A 25,906-nucleotide genomic window follows, 5' to 3' on the forward strand; every position below is an offset into this window, starting at 1 on the left:
TCAATGTAGTAGATGAGAACATAACTAACAATAACATAACCAAAAAAGTTAATAAAGTCAAACATGGTGACAGAGATGAAAAAACTCAATGAACTGAAGAATTCACACCTGAAAAAAAAAAAAAAAACTGTGTGTGTATATATTAAAAAAAAAAAAAACCTACTTCCAAAAAAGACTTATCAGATTTATATATACAATATATCATAAATACACATCATTCAATAAGAAAATCTTTAAAGTAACAGAAAATAACTTTGTACCTTTAACTATATCCTCACTTTTTTTTCTTCTCATTAAACTTTGTTTCAATGGGTCTCAAAATTCTGTGACAGATTTCTGGCCAAGTTGTTTCCATTAAAAAGTACTGATTGACTGACTGATTTACTTATTATTTTAAAGACTTATTTATTTTAGAGAGAGAGCACGAGTGGGAGGAGGAGGAAGAGAGAATCTCAAGCAGACTACACTCAGCAAAGAGCCGAACTCAGGGTTAGAACTCACAACCCCAGGGGATCCCTGGGTGGCTCAGCGGTTTAGCGCCTGACTTTGGCCCCGGTTGTGATCCTGGAGTCCCAGGATCAAGACCCACATCGAGCTCCCTGCATGGAGCCTGCTTCTCTCTGTGTCTGTGTTTCTGCCTCTCTCTCTCTCTGTGTGTGTTTGTGTCTCTCTCATAAATAAATTAAAAAAAAAAAGAACCCCAAATTGCTTTTTTACAAAAAAAAAGATCTCACAACCCTGAGATCACGATGAGCCAAAAGCAAGAGTAAGACACTGAACTGATTGTGCCACCCAGGCCACTAAAAAGTACTGATTTAAGAACTATTTACCTTAAAATTGCTGCACACTCACACAAACCAAATGGTACACAAAAGATTCTTTCCTTTAAGGTTTTAAAATGCATTATTAACATTAAACATTTTCTTAATATTAAACTTAAATGGCACTTCTACCACTGATTAAAACAGGGTGGAGGTATAGATAATATTCATTTAGCTTTCTGAGCAGACTTGGTAACCTTGCCAGGTTCTGTAGCCTTCCTGTCCACTGCTCTTTTTATACCCATAGTAACTGTCTTATGTCATGAAGAGCCAAATGACCCTGAGGAGGACAGTCACAGAAGCTCTCAAAACACATGTGCCTGCCAGGAACTATATCAACTATGGCAGCATCAACAAATTTCAAGAATTCAGGACTTTCAGCTTACTCCCAAAACAGCAATCAATCTTCTCCTCTGGCTCAGCATACTTGTAAGCAATGTGAAGCTGTGTGACAATTCAGCACAGGTGTATACCCAGCACTGATTTGGCCTGGATGACTCAAGATAATAACCTGAGCTGCGAAGCCAACTGCTTCCATTGGTGGGTTATTTTTGCTGTCACAGCCATAATGCCATGGCAAGCATCTTTTATAAACAGTTCTTGACACAAAAGTCCACATTAGTCCCAGGAAGAGCTTCACTCAAAGCTTCATAGTGCACGCATTTCAACCAACTTTACTACAATTTTAATGGTGACTGGAGCAAAGGTGACCACCACGCCAGGTTTGAACATACCAGCCTCCACTTGGCCCACAGCAACACCACCAATATCACCCAATTTTGTGAACATCATGGAGGGGCAAGCACAAACATCTGTCAGTTGGAGGAGTTGGTGGCAAGATGTCAAAACTGTTCACAACTCAAGCAGCACGGTTCCATTGGCACTGTCATCTTTACAGGTAACTCTCCATCCCTTGAACCAATGCACGTTAGCATTTGCTTCTAGCACGTACCATTCCAACCAGAAATAGACACAAATGCTACTGTGTGGAAATATAGTCAATTTTCTTAATATAGGTGCTGATCCTTAAAGATTTCCTCGTATTTCTCCTTTTGGTTGTGGGGTGCTCAACAGAATTCATTTTGTTAACAGCAAATAAGTATAAAGTTAGTCAAGTTTATGCTCATTTGCAGTGACTCTCTTTTTCTGTCCAGAAACTTTTAGAATGTTGTTTTAAATTTTTTCAAATGTTTCTTACTATAATGTGCTTAGTTGAGGTTTTAAAATTTTTAAATTCTAGATTATTTTTTCCTTATTTATCCTATTTGACACACCATGCCTTTTCTTATATATCCTCTTTGGCATAACAGCCAGAGGTTGATTTTGGGAAAATTCTGATTATTTTTTCAACTCTTTCCTTCCTCTGTATTTTCTCTTCTTCAAATATTCATTAAATACTGCATATACTACTACTTCTAATCTGTGTGCTCTCTCTACATATATCCTCATACATAATATATAAATTTATGATTGCTTTTTACACTTCTCTTATCCTTTCCATCATTTCTTCCCTTTTTTTTTTTTAAAGATTTTAAGATTCATGAGACACACACAGAGAGAAAGAGAGAGAGAGAGAGAGAAAGAGAGAGAGAGAGAGGCAGAGACATAGGCAGAGGGAGAAGCAGGCTCCATGCAGGGAGCCCAATGTGGGACTCAATCCCAGGACCCCAGGACCATGCCCTGGGCCAAAGGCAGGCGCTAAACCGCTGAGCCACCCAGGGATCCCCCATTTCTTCCCTTGGGAAGAAAGAACTCTGGGAGAGTACTTCCACTTGGCATTCCAGCTTACTAATTCATTTTTCAGTGTCTTTCATTCTTCTAGTCAAGTCATCCAATGAGTTCTCTATTTCAATAACAATGTTTTATCCCAATCTATCTAATATCTAGTATCTCCAGAACTGCTTTTTCTTACATGTTCCAATATCCCCTCCTAGCTCTAAAAATATGCTATTTCAAATATATGTACTATGCATACCATTAGTTTCCCTGTGTTAGTCATGTAAGTCCATCTACAATGTGGTTTTGTTCCTCCCATCATGGTCTGTCTTCACAAGTGTGTTAAGGTGCTAATATTGCACTGAGGAGTAGGGGAAAAAAAGCAAAAATCTAGGTCTTGCTTTGTATTTCTAAAAAAGATTCTGGATGTGCACTTTAGGACCTATATAATACTGCAATCTGAGTTCAACCATTCCCTGTTCCTCCATCCACCTCCACTCTCCAGTTCCTTTTCTGAAATTAGTCTTGTACTAGAACCCTGCTTTCCCCCTTCAGCCTTACTCCTGTCTAAAACAGCTACTAGTAATAGCCAAGTGAAATAAAACACATCTTCACATACAAGGACATAAAATTCACTCCACCTAGATTTTCTCTAAAAGGATTACTGGAAGGTTTTCTAATTTTGGGAAATACGTAACAGTGTAAGAGGAAATACTGCTCAACTATAATCATAAATTTTGAGTAATATGTGAAGAATGTAATATACTCTGCTTCTTTCATTTAAAATAAATATATTTACCTAAAACTCAAATTCATTTAATTAAAAATTGCTATCTGTCCCATTTTGTAAAGATTTTCCCTCAATTTTATATTTCTTTAGGATAAATTCCAAGTCAAAAAACATTAATGTTTTTGATGCCTTCATAAACAACACAGTGGAAGGGAAAGCTGGTTGTCACCAACATCTGTTCTCCTCTTTCTGCACAAGAAAAATGTTCTTTGTAAGGATTTCATGTGACTAAAAATCTGGCCAATGGCATATCTGGCAAAATGTTGCAGAGCAACTTCACAGAACATTCCTCAAGACAGTGTATATACCCTTTGCACTTTCCTTATTTATTTGATCCTCCATCCTTCAGCCTTCAATGAGAAAGCTGACATCTTGAGGCATGAGTTCCAATTCACACATAAGAGAATCAGAAAAATGAAAGAGCTTCAGTTCTCAACAACAAGGTCATCATACTAGGCCTGGACCAACTGACTGAGGCTTTTACATCAGAGATCAATATTATATGCATTACATACATTTTTTTAAGTCACTGTAATTTTGGGACCAAACCTACTGCTAATAATCATATTACTACTATTATTTTAAGTTTCCTAAACAGTTTTTGTATTACTTTATACTTCCCACCTGCATAGTATCTGTTATTATTAGAAGAAAAAAAAACACTGCAACGGAGATGAAAAAAATGCCCGTTTCATAATTTGTACACCTTCATGTTTGTTTTCAAACCTTTATCTTCATAAAATTTGAAAAACAAAAAATGAGGTCATAAACATTACTGTTCTACTTGTTTTTTTCACTTAAAAATACATCATGAACATTTCTCTAAGGCAGTGGAGTTCTATCTCATTTTGTTAAATAGTTGTATAATATTCCATGAGTATACAGATACGACAGCCTACCCAGCCTACCCCTCTTCTACCAATGGACTCTAAAGTTATTCTAATTGTTGCAAACTATAAATATCTAGTATACAGACAAACATATGTACAGACATTCACATCAGTACTTTTCTATAAAAAAATACTCTGGAGAAAAGTACTAATATAGGATTAAAAGCAAGCATATTCTTTTAATTTTAATAGATATCACTATACTCCATCCAAAAAACAGTGGAAGCAATACAAACTCTCACCATCATTACAAGAGTTTATATCCCCATATCCTTGGATTCTAAGCAAAGGATCCAGAAAAGGTTATGCTTCTTAGCCACCATAAAAAAAAAAAAAACCACCAACCAACTACAACAAAGAAAACCCCAGAAAGTGAGAGATTACCTCAAATTATATTAATAGGAAGTTTTGTGGGGCCCTACTGATCCCGGGGTAGGATACCGTTAATAAAGGAAAATATAAAATAATACTCGAGTCCTTTAAAAACAAGAGTCACAAAATAAAAAAAAAAGTTCTAGAAAAGGACACTAATATTCAGGTTACGGAACCCATACAGAAAAAAGAGAACAAAGCAGAGACAAGAAACCAGTTACTTTTTGTTTAGATCATTGCTTAGATGGGGACTTATAAATGAAAAGGTGTTCTGTAAGTCTAGCTTGATTCTGAAGCTTTCAAACTACGGTGGTTTAAAAAAGAAAAGGCATGGAAGAATGAATAATAATGATTCCTTGACAGTCAAGGAAATAAACACTCCTCTTTCCCAGATTAGGACATATACCAACTGAAATCCACTGGATACAAAAGTTTTTCCACAGTAGGATAACAGAGAAGCCAACAAGGCAAATAGGAACAGCTTGCTTTTTTTCGTAGAGGAAATGAGATTATTTATAGATACAGAGCTGACTTACCTATGGTAACAGGTATAAAATAGAAAACCAAAAAACAAAACCAAAAAACTGTTTTTAGAATACGTGCAACCAATGGCAGAGCTAAAAAAAAAAAAAAAAAAAAAAAAAACTTGCTTTGGCTTATGATCTAACTTATTACATTTAATAGGCACATAACAATCGGCATTTGGGGAAAAGGTATACTAGAAGGCAGTAAAATAAAAAAATTTAAAGTGGTAACAGATAATCTAAAGAGATAATTAAGAATTGACTATATTAACTTTATTCCATTATTCTTTTTACAATGTTAACATTTTTAATTACAAAGGAGCCTTAAAGCAATCACTATACTTATGAAGCATAAAAGTAATTACTATTTACCTTTGCCACAGTGGGTATTTTATTTTCTTTTGGAACAGTGAGGTGTTTTCTTTTCTCTTCTGATCTGTAAGTTTTTATTTCTTCTTCTCCCTTTGCAGTTCTCCATTCTTCTTGCCTACTGAAAGAGAATTAAAAGCCACACGTTAATCTAGAATTTTTACAACTGATTTCACTCTGAAAGGCACATTCAGTATCAGAAAGGGAATGCTACTCGTGATGTTTTCTTTTCACACAGAGCATGTGATAAAGATTTCGGAGTTTAAATGAGTAGATCATGAGCTCAACATGTGGCATTAAATGACTGGAATACCAGAAAGACTGTCTGTCTACCTGAACTTGATACTACTGCTTCTGTTTATGGTCTCTGGCAAATAAAGTATTTAGTTCTGGGAACATGGTTATTCCTAAGATAACTGCTCCAAGGGTTAGAAATTGGATTTATTTTTTTAAAATTATGTCAGTATAGGGCCAATCTCTCATGCCATACTGATAGCTGGAATCTTAAAAAAAGAGGCACAAGAACACCTTGAGGTTGAACTAATATAACTCCCTAACGCCCTGAAAGAACTATATTCTTTCCAACGAAAAGCAGATCTGGCCTCAGCTACAGAAAAAACTTCAACTCATTCCAGGCACTGAGCTGAAAGTGAGCAACAGAAAAAGTTGAGGAACATTAATTGTGAACTTTAATTTCATGGAACCTGAACTTACAAGGGCAAGAGAATTTTTTTTACTTTAATTTCTTATAACTTTAAAGTTTTTGACCTGCAGGGGTATTTAATCTTTGAACTTTAATTTTTCCCTGAAGATTTCAGTTGGAAGGGAGTTAATATTCAAACTTGGAAGAACTCTACAATGTCGGTATTTTATTACTAGAGTACATTAATGTCATTTCACTTAATTGCAGAATCTTTAACACAGCTGGTAATAATTCTGAATGGAAAATAAAACGAGTCATTTAAATCCATAAAAAAATGGCCTTGATTTAATTTTTTGTTTCATCTTAATTTCTTATTCTTTTTTAATTAAACTTTTTATTGGAATAACTATAGACTCACAACAATTTTAAGAAATAACAGAAATTCGGGATCTCTCGGTGGCGCAGCGGTTTGGCGCCTGCCTTTGGCCCAGGGCGCGATCCTGGAGACCTGGGATCGAATCCCACATCGGGCTCCCGGTGCATGGAGCCTGCTTCTCCCTCTGCCTATGTCTCTGCCTCTCTTTCTCGTGACTATCATAAATAAATAAAAAAATTAAAAAAAAAAAAGAAAGAAATAACAGAAATTCCTTGCCCTTTACTCAGTTTTCCCCAATAGTAGCATTGCAAAACTATAATAAAATACCACAACCCAGATGTTAACATTGATACAACCCACCAATACTATTCAGATTCCCTAGTTTTACTTCTACTGTGTTTGTGTAGTTTGTGTATTTAGTTCTATTCACACTCATCAATGTGCACGTTTGTATATCCATTACCCCAGTTAAGATATAGAATATTTCCATCACCACAAAGATCCCTTGTGTGTACTTTTCATAATGATATTCTCACCTTTCTTTCTTCCCCCTCAACTTCTCCTCTCCCCAAGGTTTAGCAATCACTAATCTGTTCTCTACCTCTATAGGTATTTTAAGAACAGTCCATAAAGTATGTAAACCTTTTTTTCATTCAGCATAATTTCCTCGAGATTCATTCAACCTGTTGTATCAATAGGTTATTCCCTTTTATTGCAGAGTAGCACTCCACAGTGTGGATATAGCTAATCTGTTTAACCATGCACTCATAAAGGACATCTTGGTTGTTTCTAGGTATTGGCTATTACAAATAAAGCTGCTATACACTTATGTACAGATTTTTCTGTGAACATAAGTTATTTCTTTGGGATAAATGCCCGAGTGCAATCACTGGATATTATAGTAGTCCCACATTTAAGTTTTTAAAAAAGTGAAAAAACTGTTTTCTAGAGTTGCCACAATATTTTATTTCCACCATGCATGAGTGATACAGTTTCTCCACACCCTCCTAAGCAATGGGTGATGTTACTGTATTTTGGCCATTCTTATAGATATATAGAGATTATTTCCTTCTGATTTTAATTTGTATTTCAATAACAGTAATGATGTTAAGTATCTTTTCATGTACTTATTTCCCATCTGCATATCTTCTTTGAAGACATGTCTGTTCAAGTCTTTTGCCCATTATCTGACTGGATTGTTTTATTTACTGTTGAGTTCTAAGAGTTCTTTATATATATATTTTTATTTTTTTTATTTTATTTACTTTATTTTTTTTAATTTATTTTTTATTAGTGTTCAATTTACCAACATACAGAATAACCCCCAGTGCCCATCACCCATTCACTCCCACCCCCCGCCCTCCTCCCCTTCTACCACCCCTAGTTCGTTTCCCAGAGTTAGCAGTCTTTACATTCTGTCTCCCTTTCTGATATTTCCCACACATTTTTTCTCCCTTCCCTTATATTCCCTTTCACTATTATTTATATTCCCCACATGAATGAGAACATATAATGTTTGTCCTTCTCCGACTGACTTACTTCACTCAGCATAATACCCTCCAGGAGTTCTTTACATATTACAGATAATAGTCTTTCATTGGAATCTAACTGATGTGAATGGACTTAATTTTAATTAATGTAATGATAGGTCTGACCCACTTAAGAGCCTTCAAGGGGCAAACTGTAAAAGGTCAATGAGGGGGACATAACCCAGGAAGATTCTTTTTTTTTTTCTTTTCTTTTTTTTTTAAAGATTTTATTCATTTATTCATGAGAGACACACACAGAGAGAGAGAGAGGCAGAGACACACAGGCAGAGGGAGAAGCAGGTTTCTTGCAGGGAGCCCAACATGGGACTCAATCCCCGGACTGGGATCATGCCGTGAGTCGAAGGCAGAAGCTCAACCGCTGTGCCACCCAGGCATCCCCCCAGGAAGATTCTCAAAGTAAGAGTACCAAGTATTTGGGGCAAAGCTTCAGGAAGGTCAAATATCCTTTGAAGTTATGGTCATAGCCCTACTTGACCACTGGCTCAATGGTCAAGCTCAATGAAAAAGGGATAAAAAGTAAAGAACATATGGAGAGAAACATCTCCCCTCCCCCCTTCTGTTTCCTTCCACATATGGGGGGCGGGGACCTTCACCATCAACTAGCAACCCACTCCTGGCCTCTTTTAAACTCTTTACTCATTCTCTCCAGGAGGAAGAAGTGAACTAATTAGTGTGCTCTGGAAGGAAAAACTAGTTTAGTATGGTGGCCTAGTCCTATGCCCTCATTTGCAATGTTTACATTCTGTTCTGCATTTTTAAGACCCAAGCCCCACTGCCTCACGTGGGGAGAAATACTGTGACCCAGTGGCTACCTGTGTTTGGGATTCAGGACTAGGAACACACTTTCATGCAGATAAAAGCCACATCCTTCACAGTTGTATCAATAACATAAAGTGCCATTCTGATTTCATATCTCATTCTTTTGTATTTTCAGTTACTTTGGAACCATTGTTAAGAAGGGTGTTACTTACCACACCCTCTTCAAACCATAACATTAGAATTAAAATGTGGACAAAAATCCAACTAAAAATATATTATGGGAGTTAATTTTTTATTTTATTTTATTTTTTAAAGATTTTATTTATTTATTCAGGAGAGACACAGAGAGAGAGGGAGAGGCAGAGACACAGGCAGAGAGAGAAGCAGGCGCTAAAACGCTGAGCCACCCAGGGATCCCCAGTTAATTTTTTATTAAGGACATCTGGGTATACTTGTTATCAGCTAAAGTTATTGTTCAAACTTATACTTTATTTGTATAGTTCCTAAATCCTAACACAAATCTTAAGTACTGTCCAATCAAATAGCATAACCTATATAAACATTCAGGTTAAAAGTGTTTTTAAAATTATATAATTACTATCTTTTGAGCTTAAGAACCAGAAAATCCTAAAATCAAATTTACATTTTGATCTTCATGTCTTTATTATAGTATAGTATTATATTCTGTACAGTTGACCCTTGAACAGTTTAAAACTATGTGGGTCCACTTACATGCGGATTTTTTACACTATAGTAGCATAAATGTATTTTCTCCTTCCGATTTTCTTAGTAACATTTTTTTCTCAAACTTACTTTATTGGAAGAATACATATAAATACATATAAAATACAAAATATGTGTTTGCTGTTTGTTATCAGGCTTCCAGTCAATATGAGACTACTAGCAGTTGAGTTTTTGGGTAGGCAAAAGTTATATGCAAATTTTTAATTGTGCAGAGGGTCAGCATCCCTATTCCCATGTTGTTCAAGGGTCAACCATAGTTATTAGTTGGGTTCACATGGACCACATTCATGAATACTGCATTACTAAGTTATGAATATAAAAGTTCCTTCACAACATGGACCTTGAGAATAGAATTAATATCAAATCAATATTTAATTTATAAATGTGTACATTCAAATATCATTAAAGAATTATTTCAGTATATAAAAAATGTTTCTATAATGTGTTACCAATAAATAATATCACATATTTTCACTATGATGTATCTGAATATGACATGGTAAGATCTATAAAAAATTATTAAAAAATTCATGAAATGTGTTTTAAGACACAGTTAAACAAGATAAACTAAGTTTTAAATATGCTACTCACCTTTATACATCCCCTCCCATCCATATCTTTTACATGAAACATTCTAGAACAGGACTTAACTGAAACTTAATTTTCTTCCAGCCATGACTAGTTTAAAATACTAGCTCTTCAGATAAATTTAAAATAAATTACAAACCTAAAACGGTACTTTGAAGGTTATAATTCAAAATAATGAACATAAACAACAGTGGTACATAAAATTTAACAACTCCCCTTACCTGGCTATACCAGTTGATAGCTCAGGTACCACCACCCTTCGACTCCAAGCTACCAGATCTCGTTCTGTGGCTATTTCACTTCTTGGTGCGTTGCTGTGCATTTGCCGTACACCTTCAATTTGCCCACTACGTCTTAGTCCTACGTTTGGTGGTGAATGAACCTCTGAGGTAGAACTTACAGAGCCTAAATGAAAAATTAATATAGTAAGTTCTATTTAAAAACATTAGTTTATAAAAGAAAATAAAATCTACATTATCTTTCACATGAAATGTCTCATTATGGCAAATTAATTAAATTACCAAATTAGGAACCAAACCACAGGCAAAAATGTAATGAAAAAACATGGCTATTCAGTTAATTAGCTAAACTAATGAGTAACATTTTTTTCATGTAAAATAATTCTTAAAAAAATCATTAATTTCTTAAAAAACGGTTTTTATTTTGGGAAAACGATATAAGAAGCAAAAACAGACAAACCCAAGAATGTCTGTGGTTCATAAATTTGCTTTAACTTTTCTCTGAAAATAATATGTGACAATAAGAGCAGTGAGATACAGGAGAATGTGGTGTATATTCCATACATTATTGAATAAATTTATTTTCAAAGTTTTTCTAGATTCTACATGTTTACTATAGGAATCTGAAAGGATATACATATTTAAAGATTCATTGTCTACAGTTCGAAACCTTATATTACGAACATTTTCTTAGGCATTACGTATTTTTTAAAAGATGTCACTCTGGCAGCCTAATATTTCATTTTATGGATGTGCCATACTTTGTTTAATCACTTCTTTACCAATGGGGGATTAAACTATTACAATTTTAAAAATATTTCACTTGAGGCAATCAATGCTTACCTCTACTTAAACGGCTGGTATTACTGATACCTGCTTCACTAGAACGTCTCAGGTCTTGCTCCTGTTGTAGCCTTTGAATCATGCTATCCAGTGGGCTAATATCCTGGTTTGCTTGCTGACTTAAAACTTGGTTCAGTCCTATATAATACCACACAAAATGCTAAGAATATTTTAGCCCACTAGTCAAACCATTTTACTAATTAAACTCACTTTGAGTTCAAATTTAATATAAATTTTACTTGAGTAAAAGACCTAAAAAGATCTAAAATGATAAACTTTGAAATGATAGCAGTAAAATATACATACATACACACACAACCAGGAATATGTTAACCTTATTACAAACAACAATGACAAGGATTAAGATTTACCAAGTACTTATGGTTCAGGCACTCATATTATCCCCACAATAATGCAGTTAGATATGTAGTATTAATTCCACTTACAATAAGAAAACCAAAATAACTACTCAAAGTCACGTATCTAATAAATGACAAAAGTGGAATTTCATCTTAGATCAGTTTCTTTGGCAAAAAAGGCAAATCTGATAACCAACTTTCTCAAAAAACAAAATGAAACCAAACCTTTACTATTTCATTTATTAAGCAAATTCTTGATGGTCTATTACATGTTAGGAACTATGGAGTAAAGTTGCAGTGGTGTACAGGACAATAAGGTCCTTGACTTCATGCAGCTAACATTCTAATGGGAGAATTAAACAATAAACCCTTATATAAATGCAAACTGAAAAATGTTAAAAGATGATGACAGAGGGTTGCCTGGGTGGCTCAGTCAGTTAAGCATCTGCCTTCAGCTTGCATCATGATCTCAGGGTCCTAGGACCGAGCCCCATGTTGGGTGCCCTGCTCAGCGGGGAGTCTGCTTCTCCCCCTCTGCTCCTCCCCCACTCATGCTGGAGCTCACACACATTCTCTCTCTCTCTCTCTCTCTTGCTCAATCTCTTTCAAATAAATAAATAAAATCATTTTTTAAAAGAAAGATGATGTTGGAGAAAATGGAGAATAGAGATAGGAACACTTACAGTGAGACAGAAAAAGTCAAAGAAGCTGTCTTTGAGAAGATAGAATTTGAGCTAAGACTTGAAGAAAAAGAAGAATTAGTGAAGAGCAAGAAAAAAGACACTTCAGATAGAATGCAAGAGTTGGAACAAAGACTCTGAGGTAGGGAGGAACTTGGTGTGTTTTAACTCACCCTAATTTTCCAGCATTAACTTTCACCTGTATCAGTCATATGGGACTACCTGACTCTTCTGCTCTCCTAACTGGATGAAAACTTTCATGCTTTGGAGCTTTTAACCACAATACTCACAATTCAAGTATAAACATGATAAACACCAACTTATCCGTCAAGCATCAACTAAAATGGCATCCCTATATTTCCTCTGTGAAATCTTTCCAGACTACCCCTGAATTAGTGCTATCTTCCTTCATTTTCTCAAACAATATATACATATTAGTACTCAGGCCAAAATAAAAAGGAAGCCCACTAGTTAGTTCCACAAAAGCATGATTGCCTTATTTAGTATTCTAAGTCTAGCATAATGCTAGGCATATAAAAATTTTCAATTCTGCTGAATGAATAAAAAAACCATGTAAGTGTTATAAAATATATGAAAGCACTGCCATGATAGAAGGGAGCAGTTAATATCAGGTGTGTGGGTATATAAGAAATGATGTGATGATATCAGACATTTAGAGTGGGCTAAGAAAAGATACAAAGGAGATTCTGAAACGAAGAATTAGTAAGGAAGATCTAAGGGAAAATTACAGGTACTAAGCACATAATGTTATTTCATTTTATAAGAGAAGACTAAAATTCAATAAGATAAAAATAACTTGTCCAAGGTCACAAAGCTAGAGAGTGGTAAAAGTAGAGGTAAAAGTTAAGATGCCTGTGACTGCTTCCTTCCTGTTAGGATGCTGAGGAAACAGCTCATGTTTATACATCAGTGACTAATCTGATATTGCTCAAGTTACAACTGATGAAGCATTCAAATATAAATGTAACAGTGTAAATATAATAAAACTGAGTTCAAGCATTACAATACGCATCATCTATTTTTACTTAATTCTAAGGGATTTCCCAAAATAAATTTTACCATAGATCTAGATTTACAAATAGAAAAATAGTTACAAATGATGCTGAAGATTTTTTAAAAAGTATCTTTCTTCTGTCTTATATTTTGCTTGGTTAAATCAAAAATAATGAAAGAAATTGATGTTTACCTTGAATTCTCTGACCTAAAATACTTAAAAACTGTATGACTTTACCTTGAAGCCATTATCATTGCTATAGGTTCTCTTATGGTCCTGTACTAATAGATGGTGTCTAATTCCTTTTCAAGATCAGATACGGAAGAAAGAACAATGGACTAAGAGTCAGAGCTGCATTTGATTCCCTGTGGTTCTGTGCACTTTAACTAGAACAGACTTATATTAAATTTTCATTTTCTCAACTTTTAGAATAAGGATTATCATACGAGGTATTATTTCTGAAAGTCCTATACAAAAAGTTAAATGGAGGAAAAATGTAATAACTATGAAAATTAAGTAGCACTGATATTTTTAATGAGTCCTTTCCTCATTTCCTTGTGCCCGAAATTTCAACGTAGGTACCTATTTTCGAGACCTGGGCAAGATCTGATACTTCCCAGTTCCCCTCAGAGACTAAAGACATTTATCTTAATTTTAGTCCTATAATCAAGACTTCTCTAAATAATTGAGACTTCTCTAGTCTGAATACCTGCCTAGAGTTCTTGAATAGTATCACTTGTTCTTAGAGTCTTTGAGTTCATGCTATGTCCATGTAGTATGAGACATTTTAATTTCACATACTCCAGACATTCAGGTCTATTAGATTGTATTACTCTCCACAAGTAGCAGCAGCAACTATTCTTCCAATGCTTCTCCTAACCCTCCATCCTGAATGGGCATGGCCACTGTCAGGAGCAGCCCCTCCTATCCAATATGTTCATCTTCATTGCAATTTCATGCCCAATCCTTAAAGGAAAATAAGAGATGGGCTCTCTGTAATACAGTGAGATGGTTTTTCTGCACAACTTACGGAATCTAAATTCATTATTTAAAAGTTATTCATTATATATTACATCCCATATGTATCCTTTCCATCTACTTAGAAGTTCTGTTCATTATGCTGGAGTTCAGAACTTAAAATATTTTCATAAATTTTTCTCTTTAAAAAAAATTTATTTGACAGAAAAAATGAGAGCACGAGTGGTTTGGGCAGAGAGAGAGTGAGAAAGAATCTGAAGCAGACTCCACAATGAGGGTGGAGTCTGACTCAGGGCTCAATCCCATGACTGTAGATCATGACCTGACCTGATACCAAGAGTTGGGACGCTTAATGGACTGAGCCACCCAGGCCCCTCTCATAAATTTTTCTAGTCTTTCAACTCCCTTTCAATTCTTCAACTAATTTGACTTTTGCCCTCCATTATTTCACTAAAAAAGCTCTCAACACTTTCATCCCTATCTTACTTAAAATTCTAAAAGTTGATCACTTCTTAAAACAATCTTCAATATGAATAGGCTATCTAGTCTTATTTTCTCTTCACATCATAAGTTATCCCCTTTAATAAGATTTATCACAAATTTTAACTATTTGTTTATAATTATGTTTATTATTCTTACTCCATGAAAACAAGGAAGGTGTCTGATTAGTTCACTACTGAATACCAGTTTAGGTGTCACAGAAAAGATGAATAAATAAATGACCAAGATTATTGCTTTAACTCTCCAATGTTCCTTAATTATCCTGTAGTACATACTTCAGCATTATTCAAAGGACATTAGAAAAATTTTTTAAGATTTAAAAATCATTTTACTTCTCATTTGTTCAAAACAATAACAAAGCTTTACCAATTGGCAATTTTATAAGACATCATTAGAAATGGAAAATTTGATTATCTATGAAAATAAGCACTTACCTGAGGAAGTCACTCCCATTTGAGGGATGAGTTGCTCTTCCCTGCAATTTTCACGACCAGGAACTAATCTCTGATATCTTGATGGATGAGGATTACCATCAACATCAACCAAAAAAGGGGGAGGCATGAGATGAGGTGCTTGCTGAGTCTGTTCATCTAATACAAAATTGTTGGCATCACGAATAAGGGGCCGATAATCACTGTGAAAGAACATCTGATCTGCTATCTGAAAAAAGAAAGGTCCACAGAAGATTGGAAAAAAAAAATTTTATCACTTTAAATTTCTAATGGAAGGCAATGTCTTAATGTAAATCATGGTATTAAACAACAACATAAAAGAATATTCTTTGAGTTTATGATAAGTCTTTACTATATTCCAACATTAATTTTTTTTTAAAGATTTTATTTATCCATGAGAGACACAGAGAGAGAGGGAGGCAGAGACACAGGCAGAGGGAGAAGCAGGCTCCACGCAGGGAGCCTGATGTGGGACTCAATCCCGGGACTCCGAGATCATGCCCTGAGCCAAAGGCAGATGCTCAACTGCTGAGCCACCCAGGCGTCCCTCCTACATTAAATTTCATGATCAGAAAAGCAGTTGCTTTGAATTTTCTCTGTAACAAAAGATTGCATACATAAAACACTAACATGATAATTAAAGTTGTGTAATTTCAAATTAAATGGTAAAATCAAATCTAGCTATAAATCATTCAGCAGTACTACTACTACTTTCATAGAGCTACCATTATCTTATTTTTTAAACTATTAAACATACTAATTGTCTGTTTTAGCATTTTGAAAGGGAAATCATTCAATTAACTTATTCTTTGAATTAAACTCTAATGAAATCCCTTATACAATTTAAGAAAACCCCTAAAGTATTCAATAAATGGGACTTATATAATATTAACATAAAAATCAACATGGTGTGGTTTTCTAACAGTTGATGAGCATTTTCTACATTTTGTGAAATGACACAAAATGATTAATGTGAACTCATACCTGACACATCTGTAGCTTCATAATTTTATAGGTTTATTTGGAATTTCTTAAACTATGAATTGTTCAATTTTTAAGTCTTTTAATCACTATAAGGCTCTTTAGTATTTAAAAATATTAGCTACCATCAGTAGGCCATACATTTTTGAGAACCACATGAAAGTCACAGATTTATACCCAGATAAATATATTTTATCCATATAAATAAAACATTTTACATAATTTCAGAGTCTCTCTATGGACTATCTCTCCCATCCTTGGCTTTAGAATTACAATGTACATTGCTCTAGCAGGCTAAGTAAAGATTAAATAAGATCTAATTATCATCTAATGTCTATTACAGAGAACAGGAATTTAACAACTGCTGTATATACCCTCTCTCTAAAACTTAAGTCCCTAGAATACTTAAAATATGACTGATTCTTCAAGTTTGAGGTTGAAAGCATAAATGATGCTTATCCACCCCTGAAGAAATACAACCCCTAACCATCCATGGATTTAAAACAAAATAACCCAAAACCCCCCCCCAAAAAAACCCATACAGAATCATGATACTCTACCTTGTCATATTTACTACTGGAGCCAAAGCCAAAAATTAGAAGATGTCCATGAGAGTCTGTGCATGCAAAATGCTGACCATCAGGAGAGCATTTGCAGTCAAATACTGCACCATGTCCTTGGCCTTCAATCTGAAATATATTTAACCAACAATGAGAAAGTTGCCATTAAAATATAAAGAACTGGTCACTACTGTTATTAAAATTTTATGGTAAAGATGTAGAAGTATACATCCCAATGAAGTGAAGATTATGTATAACACAGTATAGTAACAAAATTTTTGTGAATATTCATGAAAAGTGCCAGATTAACAGCCTTGAAAAACAAAGTATTCTTTTTATGCACACACAGACCAGACAAAATTCAGAAAATAGAACATCAATTTCCCCCACCCATAGAATTCTGCTTCATGTCTTTAAGCCACATTTACAATGTAATTGCACCTTACATTCCATCTTATCTGCATTTAATCAAGCCCTTTCGGCAAAGGCTGACAATGTGTAGCGATTTTTTTGTTAACTCTTGGAAGAAGTAGCCAGAGATCATTGCTCACAAGACACTAATTTTTTTTTCTTTTTGGTAATAAATTCCCTTGATGGTCTGACTCATCTTTTAAATGGTGAATTTCAAAGGTTAAAGAAAAGGTTTTTTTTACCTGATAATTGTTTTCTGTTTTCCAGTTCCATTAATCCAGAACGAATGGGTTTCTCCCTGCAACCTGTCAATCAAACAGAGGTGGCCAATCACCACTCTGAATTTTTTTTGCTCTCAGTGCTTCTTCAGACTATGTTCCAGTTGAAAACTTCTTTAGCAGTGTTCTGAAAGAGGTAAAAGTTCTAGCCTATCTAAAGCACATCTAGGGACTGAATTTCAGAAAACAACTAAAATAGGGAGTTGACTCCCTAACAAATAACAACTAAGGATGATTTTCAACAAATGCGATTGGATTTCTGGATTAGCAGAATCGGAACACACACACATTATCAGGTAAGAAATACCTCCTCTCTGTTCCGGTATCCACTGATCTAGAACAATTGAATTTTACTAGCAATATCCCAATATTCCAGGAAATGCTTTGAAAAGAGAGAAGTGGTAATTTTCTTTCGTTAGTGTTAAAAAATGGCACAGGAATGGATGTGCAGTTCACAATATGGAAGTGAAATTAAAATTTAGAAGAAGAATAGTTGATTTCTTAAGGAAAGTTTTCATTTTGGTCAAAAGAGAAACTATCACTCTAAAAGAAAGGGCTCTGCCTAAAAAGTTAATATATTATCACAAATGGGATTGACTCAAAAAGAAAACTAGTTTTCCTTTAGCATGTTGAAAAGAAGGAAAGAGTGCACTGGTGTTATTAATGGTATTTTGTAAAGTGATAATAATAGAAAAGAAATAAGAATAACTTTCCTTAAAATTAATCATATGCAAGAAAATCAGTAAACTTATCTGATGACTAATACACTTAAAGATTTACCATACAAACAAGAAAATGAGTCATAAGTGAAACAGGATCATTTCTCAGTTGTGAAGAAAGTTGGAGGATAAGACAGCAGACAAAGGGAAAAGATTCCAACCCTAGCTTAAAACTGTTAAAAAATGAGAAAGTATACAACTATTTCTCCCAATTAGCACACAAGTATTAGTAGATAAGTATAACTTGGTATTTGCCAAACATGAGAGACTAAAACTGCAGGAATGTCAGGATTCAGGTCTCTTTCAATGTTTTCTAGGCAAAATAAAAATTACATGAACTGTTGTAAATAAGTAGCCACTTGAAAAAAGTTTACCTCTAGATAGAATTTTACATAAAAAATTCAAGATTAAGAATTCAAATTGCCTTGGTTATGTGTTAGATGTTTTTATCTCAGTTCAAAATTTCACAAAAGATGAAAAACAAAAAAGCAACAACTTATAAATCTACTCTAATAAATACTTCCAGAAATGTAATGGTATTATTATAAGCCTATGTTTACAATTCTAAGTACAGAGTAGAAGAGAGGAAGAGATCTGAAAGAAGTCTGACTCAGCAATGACAAAGGATTTTAGAAAGATGTTCACAAGTATATCCTTCATTGATGTTTAGGCAACATTGTGCTGCATTTTCTCCTTTTCTTGTGTGGGGTGACTATATGAGGATTAATCAACCCTATTTCTATGCTATCTACTAATGTTGCCAAATTTATAGTAGATCTCTAAAAGAATAGGAGATGTGGAACTTAGAAAACTTTTAAAAAAGCAAAGAAAAGATTAATCTTACTGAAGATCACTGCATTTCCTATATAACACATGACGTTTGAATATGGCAGGCTAGTATCAATTTTCTTGGTATAAGGCACCTGTGTAACTTCGAAGTGATTTTTATATGGACAAAATAAAAGTTTATTTCCAGAACATCAGAAAAAAGTAAAAGCACATTATTTGGCTTAACCATTATTCATTAAAGGAGGCACTGAAAGAATCTACTCATGAATCAATTAGAAAAGTTGTCCATAACCTTATTAATTAAAATGCTAAGTTTATCTTTAGTAATGGCTCCTCCAATAATAAACGTAACTACAAAATGCAGACTAGGCTTTCCAGTTGATACAAAGTAGAAAAATATTTTATTTTCCTTTTATAAATAAATACACTGTAACTGTTTTTATGATTATGCTGTGATTAAGCCAACCAAAAAAGAAAGTTAAGTATTTCTTTCTGAAATGATTTCACCAAATCAAGTTTAAAGTATTTAGGAGAATTCCCAAAGAAAAAAATTTACTACTGAAGGCACTTTTGAATATTTATATATAATTAAAAAACAATGAAGCTTATATTCAAAAACCAAAAGGATGAAGGGGAATCTGGGTGACCCTGCAGGTTAAGCATCCCCACTCTTAGTTTCAGCTCAGGTCATGATCCCAGGGTCCTGAGATTGAACTATGTGTTTGGCTCCGCCCTCAGCACAGAGTCTGCTTGTTCCTCTCCCTCTGCTCCTCCTCCGGCTCTCTCTCTCTCTCTCTCAATTAAATAAATGAAATCTTAAAACTAGAAAGAAAGGAAATACTAATGATAAATTTTCAAAGTGAATTTTAGATGAACTACCTCTCATAAAATTAAGCATGCTTAAGAAACATTTGGGACATATGTAAAAACAGACCACACAATAAAACTCATACACATTAAATCACAATAAGAAAAGCTGAGAAAATCCGGGCCATGCTATTTACCAATAAGTGCAAAAATAAAAAATTTATTCAGCAATTATGATACAGTTATTTTATTTTTAAAACAAGAGATGAAAGGATTGGATGAGTTAAAATAATAATAATTCTTTTGTAGGGAGATTCTCATACTGACTAAAGAATTCTATAAATATTTCCAAGAAATGAGTAGCAAAATCTTAATAATTTAGAGGTGTACAATGAATTTGAAAAAATACAGAACCTAATGAGTTAAGAGCTTTGATGATGATGATGTCATATTTAATGAAGAATACTAGTACCTTTTTCAAGGCAGAATATACTGTCACAGCTTCTAATGTAATTTTTGTGAAGCAGAAAGATGAATAACTCAAATGAGGTCTAAGACCTAAGAGACTTCTCTGATAATGGGCAAATCACCTAATCTTCTGTGAAATGATAGAAATAATCCAAATATCATCAGAGTCCTATCCCTTTCTAAAATTCTAATACCTGATATTTAGGAAGACATTTTGGAAGAACTGGACAAATCTGGAAATGAGATTCCAAAAGCACTAGATTCTAAAAGCACTAGAATGTAGACTAAAATTATACAGGATCTAAGTTACATCAATCATGAGGAACACACATTCAAGGTGAATATGAGAGGTATGTAATCCTAGAGAAACCCAATACAAATTAGGAACATGGGCTATCCTTTTTTTTTTTTTTTAATTTTATTTATTTATTAATGAGAAACAGAGAGAGAGAAAAAGAGAGAGAGTCAGAGATGCAGGCAGAGGGAGAAGCAGGCTCCATGCAGGGAGCCCGATGTAGGACCCGATTCCAGGTCTCCAGGATCAGGCCCTGGGCTGAAGACGGCGCTAAACAACTGAGCCACCCGGGCTGCCCAGAACATAGGCTATCTTAAGCAGAATCACCTTGTTAAGGAATTATTCTATGTCTGTGACCAGGGTCAGTTTTTTTGTCTCTCTCTTTTCTTTTTTTTTTTTTTAAAGATTTTATTTGAGAGAGAGAGAACATGACTGGGGGGTCGGGACAGAGGGAAAGGGAGAAGCTGACTCCCCAATGAACAGGGAGCCCTATGTGGGGCTTGATCCCAGGACCCCAGGATCATGACCGGAGTTAAAGGCAGACACTTAACCAACCGCGCCACCAAGATACCCCAACACTGGTATATTTTTAAAAAACGAACGAGCCTGGAGCACCTGGGTGGTTTAGCTGATTAAGCATCCGACTTGATTTTGGTTCAGGTCTTGGTCTCAGTTATGAGACTGAGCCCTGCGTCGGGCACTGTGCTAAGTGAGGAATCAGCTTGCAATTCTCTCTGCCTACCCCCTCGTGTCACCCTAGCTAGGGCATGAACCCGTGTTCTCTCCAAATAACATCTTAAATAATATATATATACATATATATATTACATCTTAAATAATATATATATATGTATAACTGTTTAGACGGGTGCATCCTACCTAGAAAATTCTCCATAATTTAAAATTCTGAACACCCTCACTATTCTGTGAGTATATATAGACTCATATCCCAAGAATAAAACAGTGGGGAAATGGAATTTATGCTAAGAATTACCCTTATAAAATCCTTAAGTATAAAGAACTTTCAAAGTTTATCTACCTGGGGAGAAATAAATTTAATTAAGAAAGTGCACTAGATACTGAAGATAGTGTCATACAGATTAAAATATGCTTTTACTACTTTCTAATCAATTATGGTAGTTACAGTGTAAACAAAAAATATATCTTAAGGGAAGTTTTCTACACTCCAATAGTCTGGGTGTCATCAAATTATCTTAAAAGACCATTAGTAAATGAATGTTTCCTTTAATATTGAAGATTCTTTAATTTATAGTTAACATCATTACATATTAATTAAAGGAAGCTATTTAAGTACTGCCAACATAAGTAAATTTATGTAAAAAAGGAAGTTGCTGTAACTGGCTTGGTAGAACCAATATATAAAAGTGATTTTGAAGAATCAGCTCTAATTTTCATCAAAAGAACATTTATTATCAAAATAAATAACATCTTCAATTTAATAGCATTCTGTTCACCTCTATTCTAATTTCACTGAAGGCTGCAATTTTATTAATCAGTCCTCCTTGTAATCTATTCTCCTCCTTTGGCCTGCAACATGATATTAGCATGTACCTTTCTAATATATTCTCAAGAGATTTGGATCTTTTCTTCATTCCCTAGTGAAGAAATAGGACTACTTCTAAAAGTTTAGTTTTAAGCCCTCTATACTGCTCTATCTCCATGAGGTAAACAGCATTCTACATGGAAGACTCCAAGATCTCTTTCTACTCCTAGACCCTCTAAGTAGTCTATTTCCGAGTGTTGCCTAGCCATTTCCACACAGGTCATCCAATGCTACAATAAACAAAGACAAATAAAATAAAAAAAAAAAAAGTTTTTCACATCATTCATATTTCTGTTAATATTTTATTTTTAAAAAAGATTTTAATTATTTATTCATGAGACACAGAGAAACAGAGACATAGTAGAGGGAGAAGCAGCCTCCTTACAAGAGGCCTGATGTGGGACTTATCCCCGGACCTGGGATCACGCCCTGAGCCAAAGGCAGACACTCAACTGCTGAGCCACCCAGGCGTCCCTCCATTAATATTTTTAATACAAGCTAGGCTCAATATTCTCCACATATTAAATTACTTTAATTTAAATTTAATTAATCAGTTTAAATTATTAAATCTTCTGTCACTATCGAGCCCTAATCCCTCTATCAGTCACAAAACACCAAGTCCTATACAAATGTGTTTTTCTTTCACAAATTTCCTACTACCTACAAATTTTCATTATGATTTGATAAAAGTAGTTATTTCCCAACCTATTCAACTTCATACTTGAAATAGTACTGCTGGCAATCAAACTTTTCCCCTTGTTTCCAAAATATAAGATAATTTACCAAAAATCCCACTCTGTTAACTATTCTTTACACTTAAAAAGATAACATGAAATCATCAACTTATGCTTTCCATATTATCATTCACTTTTTCAAAGTCTATTCCAGACAAACTTTCTACATTACTGTATGTACTTTTTTTTTTTTTAATTTTTATTTATTTATGATAGTCACAGAGAGAGAGAGAGAGAGGCAGAGACATAGGCAGAGGGAGAAGCAGGCTCCATGCACTGAGAGCCCGACGTGGGATTCGATCCCGGGTCTCCAAGATCGCGCCCTGGGCCAAAGGCAGGCGCCAAACCGCTGTGCCACCCAGGGATCCCTGTTATGTACTTTTTAACACTTCCTGCTTTGCTATTTATAATATTCCTCTTATTTATATAAATGAGTATTTTTTCTGACTCAATTTTTATTTTTTCAACACACAATTTTAATTCTTCCTCCTTAACGAATCGTCTTCTGATAATCCACCCTGAAGTGATCCCTCTATCTTCAGATATAGCAATTATTTTTCTCATATACCGTGCTACCATCGCTGGCTAAAAATAAGGACCATGTCTTACTGTTCCTTGTGGTTTCCATGTTTGTGTTTATGCACAAAATAAACACTGAAATATTTGCTATTTAAAGTGTCTTTCACCTGTATGTTTACATTCTGTATAATTGTACACACTTCCCTGTGTAACTATCAAATCTCAACACCCTTATGATAGTAACTCATAGACCATATCAGAGAATTACATAAAAGTAATTCACTAAACATAATACAGGATGACAAGATACAGAGACAAACTCACATCCATGGCAATGATTTTAAGATGTTTTTGATACCAAAGATGAGAAAGAGACAGGATGTAGAGAACCCCAGAAACCTGAAACTGACAATAACTATAGTTTATACTCAGAAGATTGAAGGTAATTTCTTGCCCAGAGAGGCTGAAACAAGGACTAGAAGCATCAAAGAATCCTTTTAACATAGAGTGCAGATATACGGCATCTTGTTAGATGAGATAGATAGGTAATGAAAGAGATGGAGAGATGAAAGAAAAAAAGGAAGGAGAGAAGGAGAGAAACAAAGATTTACCTTGAAATCTTGATTTACAAGAGAACACGATATGAGATACCTATTTTGAGCTTCTCTTTCTGCCTTTCCTAGATATATGCGGCTACAATTGTCTTAAATGAAATTAGAGGTCACACTGAGAACATTTTGTCAGAAGTATGCATGTGCAAAAATTCTGAGTGGTGGATTGGCAGCCTCTGTTTGTTTGGAACGTTGCAAGGAGAAATATATTGTTCTGGATTAGTGGACACTGGAACATTTTTTAAAAATCTCAAGTAAAAGAAAGGTTAATTATAAAAATAAGGAAAATTTTAATTAAATAAAAATTGTCATTTGGAATTTACTCATGAAACAACAAAAGCAAAACTTAAATTCAGTAAAATTGCCTTCTAGAAGGAGACATTGTACTCTTCAATTAAAATCAAAACCAGACAAGAGGCAACAAACTACAGCTTTGAGTAACATTGACAGAAACAGAAAGATATGGAAAAAGAGTCATAAACACAGCTAGAATAATAGATACAGAGAAAAGAAAGGGAACAAGAAAGATAAAGCAAAAGCACCAGAAACAGGAGGAAAGCTACTAATGTGGGGTCTACAATCTCGCTCCAAACATCTTTTACTTACTATCTAATAATCAAATAGCCTAGTACTAAGAAATTTGAAAGTCTCTTTTCAAAATGATTTATCATTCATTTAAACTTACAGTTAAAACATAGCTCTACTGTGTTAAGGGAAAAAAGGCTATAAAACAACTTTGTATTTAGGAACACTTTTGGTTGTATTAAAGTCCCAAACTTGCCTACCTCTTTCAAGGAATTGGAATATTACAAAATCCTTCACATTCAATTCTGAGTTTGCACATATTTTCAAGTTACTTCTGGGAATAATTTATCTACCTTTTAACATCAAATTGAAGTTTGAAAGCATTGAAAGTAGAGTTTAAAACAACTATAAAAACGAAGCTATACTTAGCTTGCTAAGTTAGAAATAGTCTAAACTTATTCTTAATATACACTATCTGCCTTTGACAAAATACTTAAATGTACTTTTATCGTTAATACTTAAGTTATATAAGGACTGTTCAGCTATAACATGAATAACTGACATAGTTTTTAGATGATGTAGATAAGTAAATCTTAAGAGCTGGAATTTATATATATGCATTTTAAGATAATAAGTTGTCTTATCATAATCTTCTCTACAAAATTCTCTTTAGTTTCATTATCTGGCTCATAAAAAAAAAGACATAAGAAGGTTCAAGATTAAAGTTTCTATCTTATACATTTTTTCAGCAAATACACTATGCTATTAAGTTTATTTTAAGATTACTTTGTTTTTAGTTAAGGATGAAATAATGGTGGGAAGGCTACAAGAAACATATATTGTCTATTTCACTTCATGCTCTGTCATACCTCACTTGTCATATACTTCCTGTATATAACAAAAGCAAACCCAACACCCACCTTTTATCATTAAGATCCTTGATTTAAGAGGAAATCTAACAGTAAAGATAAGTAAATCACTTTTTCTAGATAATACCACTAGCAAATTGAGAATCTATTTGTTAGATTCTGAAATGAAATCAATTAGGGGATTATATAAGCAAACCAGTAATAAAATCTTTATCTCAATTCTTAATTGCAACCCTTGTCTACAAATTTAGGTGGTCCTAAAAAAGAGTTCAGATTTTTAAAAAGTTTAAGCCAAGGCTTGATACAGGGAAAAAAGAATTAAAATATTTACCAGAATGATGACTATCAGGGCAGTATTAATATCTCAATGTCTCATATTTTAAATTTAATAAATGTATCATTATTTTATTAAAAAGTTTATTTTAAAAATTACTGTATGTCAAACATGGGCATTTACAAAGCTCAACTTTTCACCTGTGAAAGGCTTTTCAATAATACAGAATTTTTGACAATTTCTAAAATTTCATTTAATTTTTGTAATAAGAAAGGTAGAGTAAAATGCTGATT

The 25,906-nt window shown here is 34.1% G+C and overlaps 1 protein-coding gene across 5 annotated transcripts in view; it reads right to left on the reverse strand.

Annotated features, from left to right (window-relative positions):
• PHIP (pleckstrin homology domain interacting protein) overlaps positions 1-25,906 on the reverse strand; it is a 131,893-nt gene that overhangs the window by 46,082 nt on the left and 59,905 nt on the right. For all 5 annotated transcript variants that reach the window (XM_038554573.1, XM_038554572.1, XM_038554575.1 and 2 more), the window contains 5 exons: positions 16,751-16,879; positions 15,192-15,417; positions 11,225-11,362; positions 10,364-10,547; positions 5,486-5,603 (listed from right to left, as the gene is read on the reverse strand). In XM_038554573.1, coding sequence (XP_038410501.1) covers positions 5,486-5,603; positions 10,364-10,547; positions 11,225-11,362; positions 15,192-15,417; positions 16,751-16,879 — 795 coding nt within the window. The remainder of the gene's footprint in view (positions 1-5,485; positions 5,604-10,363; positions 10,548-11,224; positions 11,363-15,191; positions 15,418-16,750; positions 16,880-25,906) is intronic.

This window comes from Canis lupus, chromosome 12, assembly GCF_011100685.1.
Source record: "Canis lupus familiaris isolate Mischka breed German Shepherd chromosome 12, alternate assembly UU_Cfam_GSD_1.0, whole genome shotgun sequence".
NCBI lineage: Eukaryota > Metazoa > Chordata > Mammalia > Carnivora > Canidae > Canis > Canis lupus.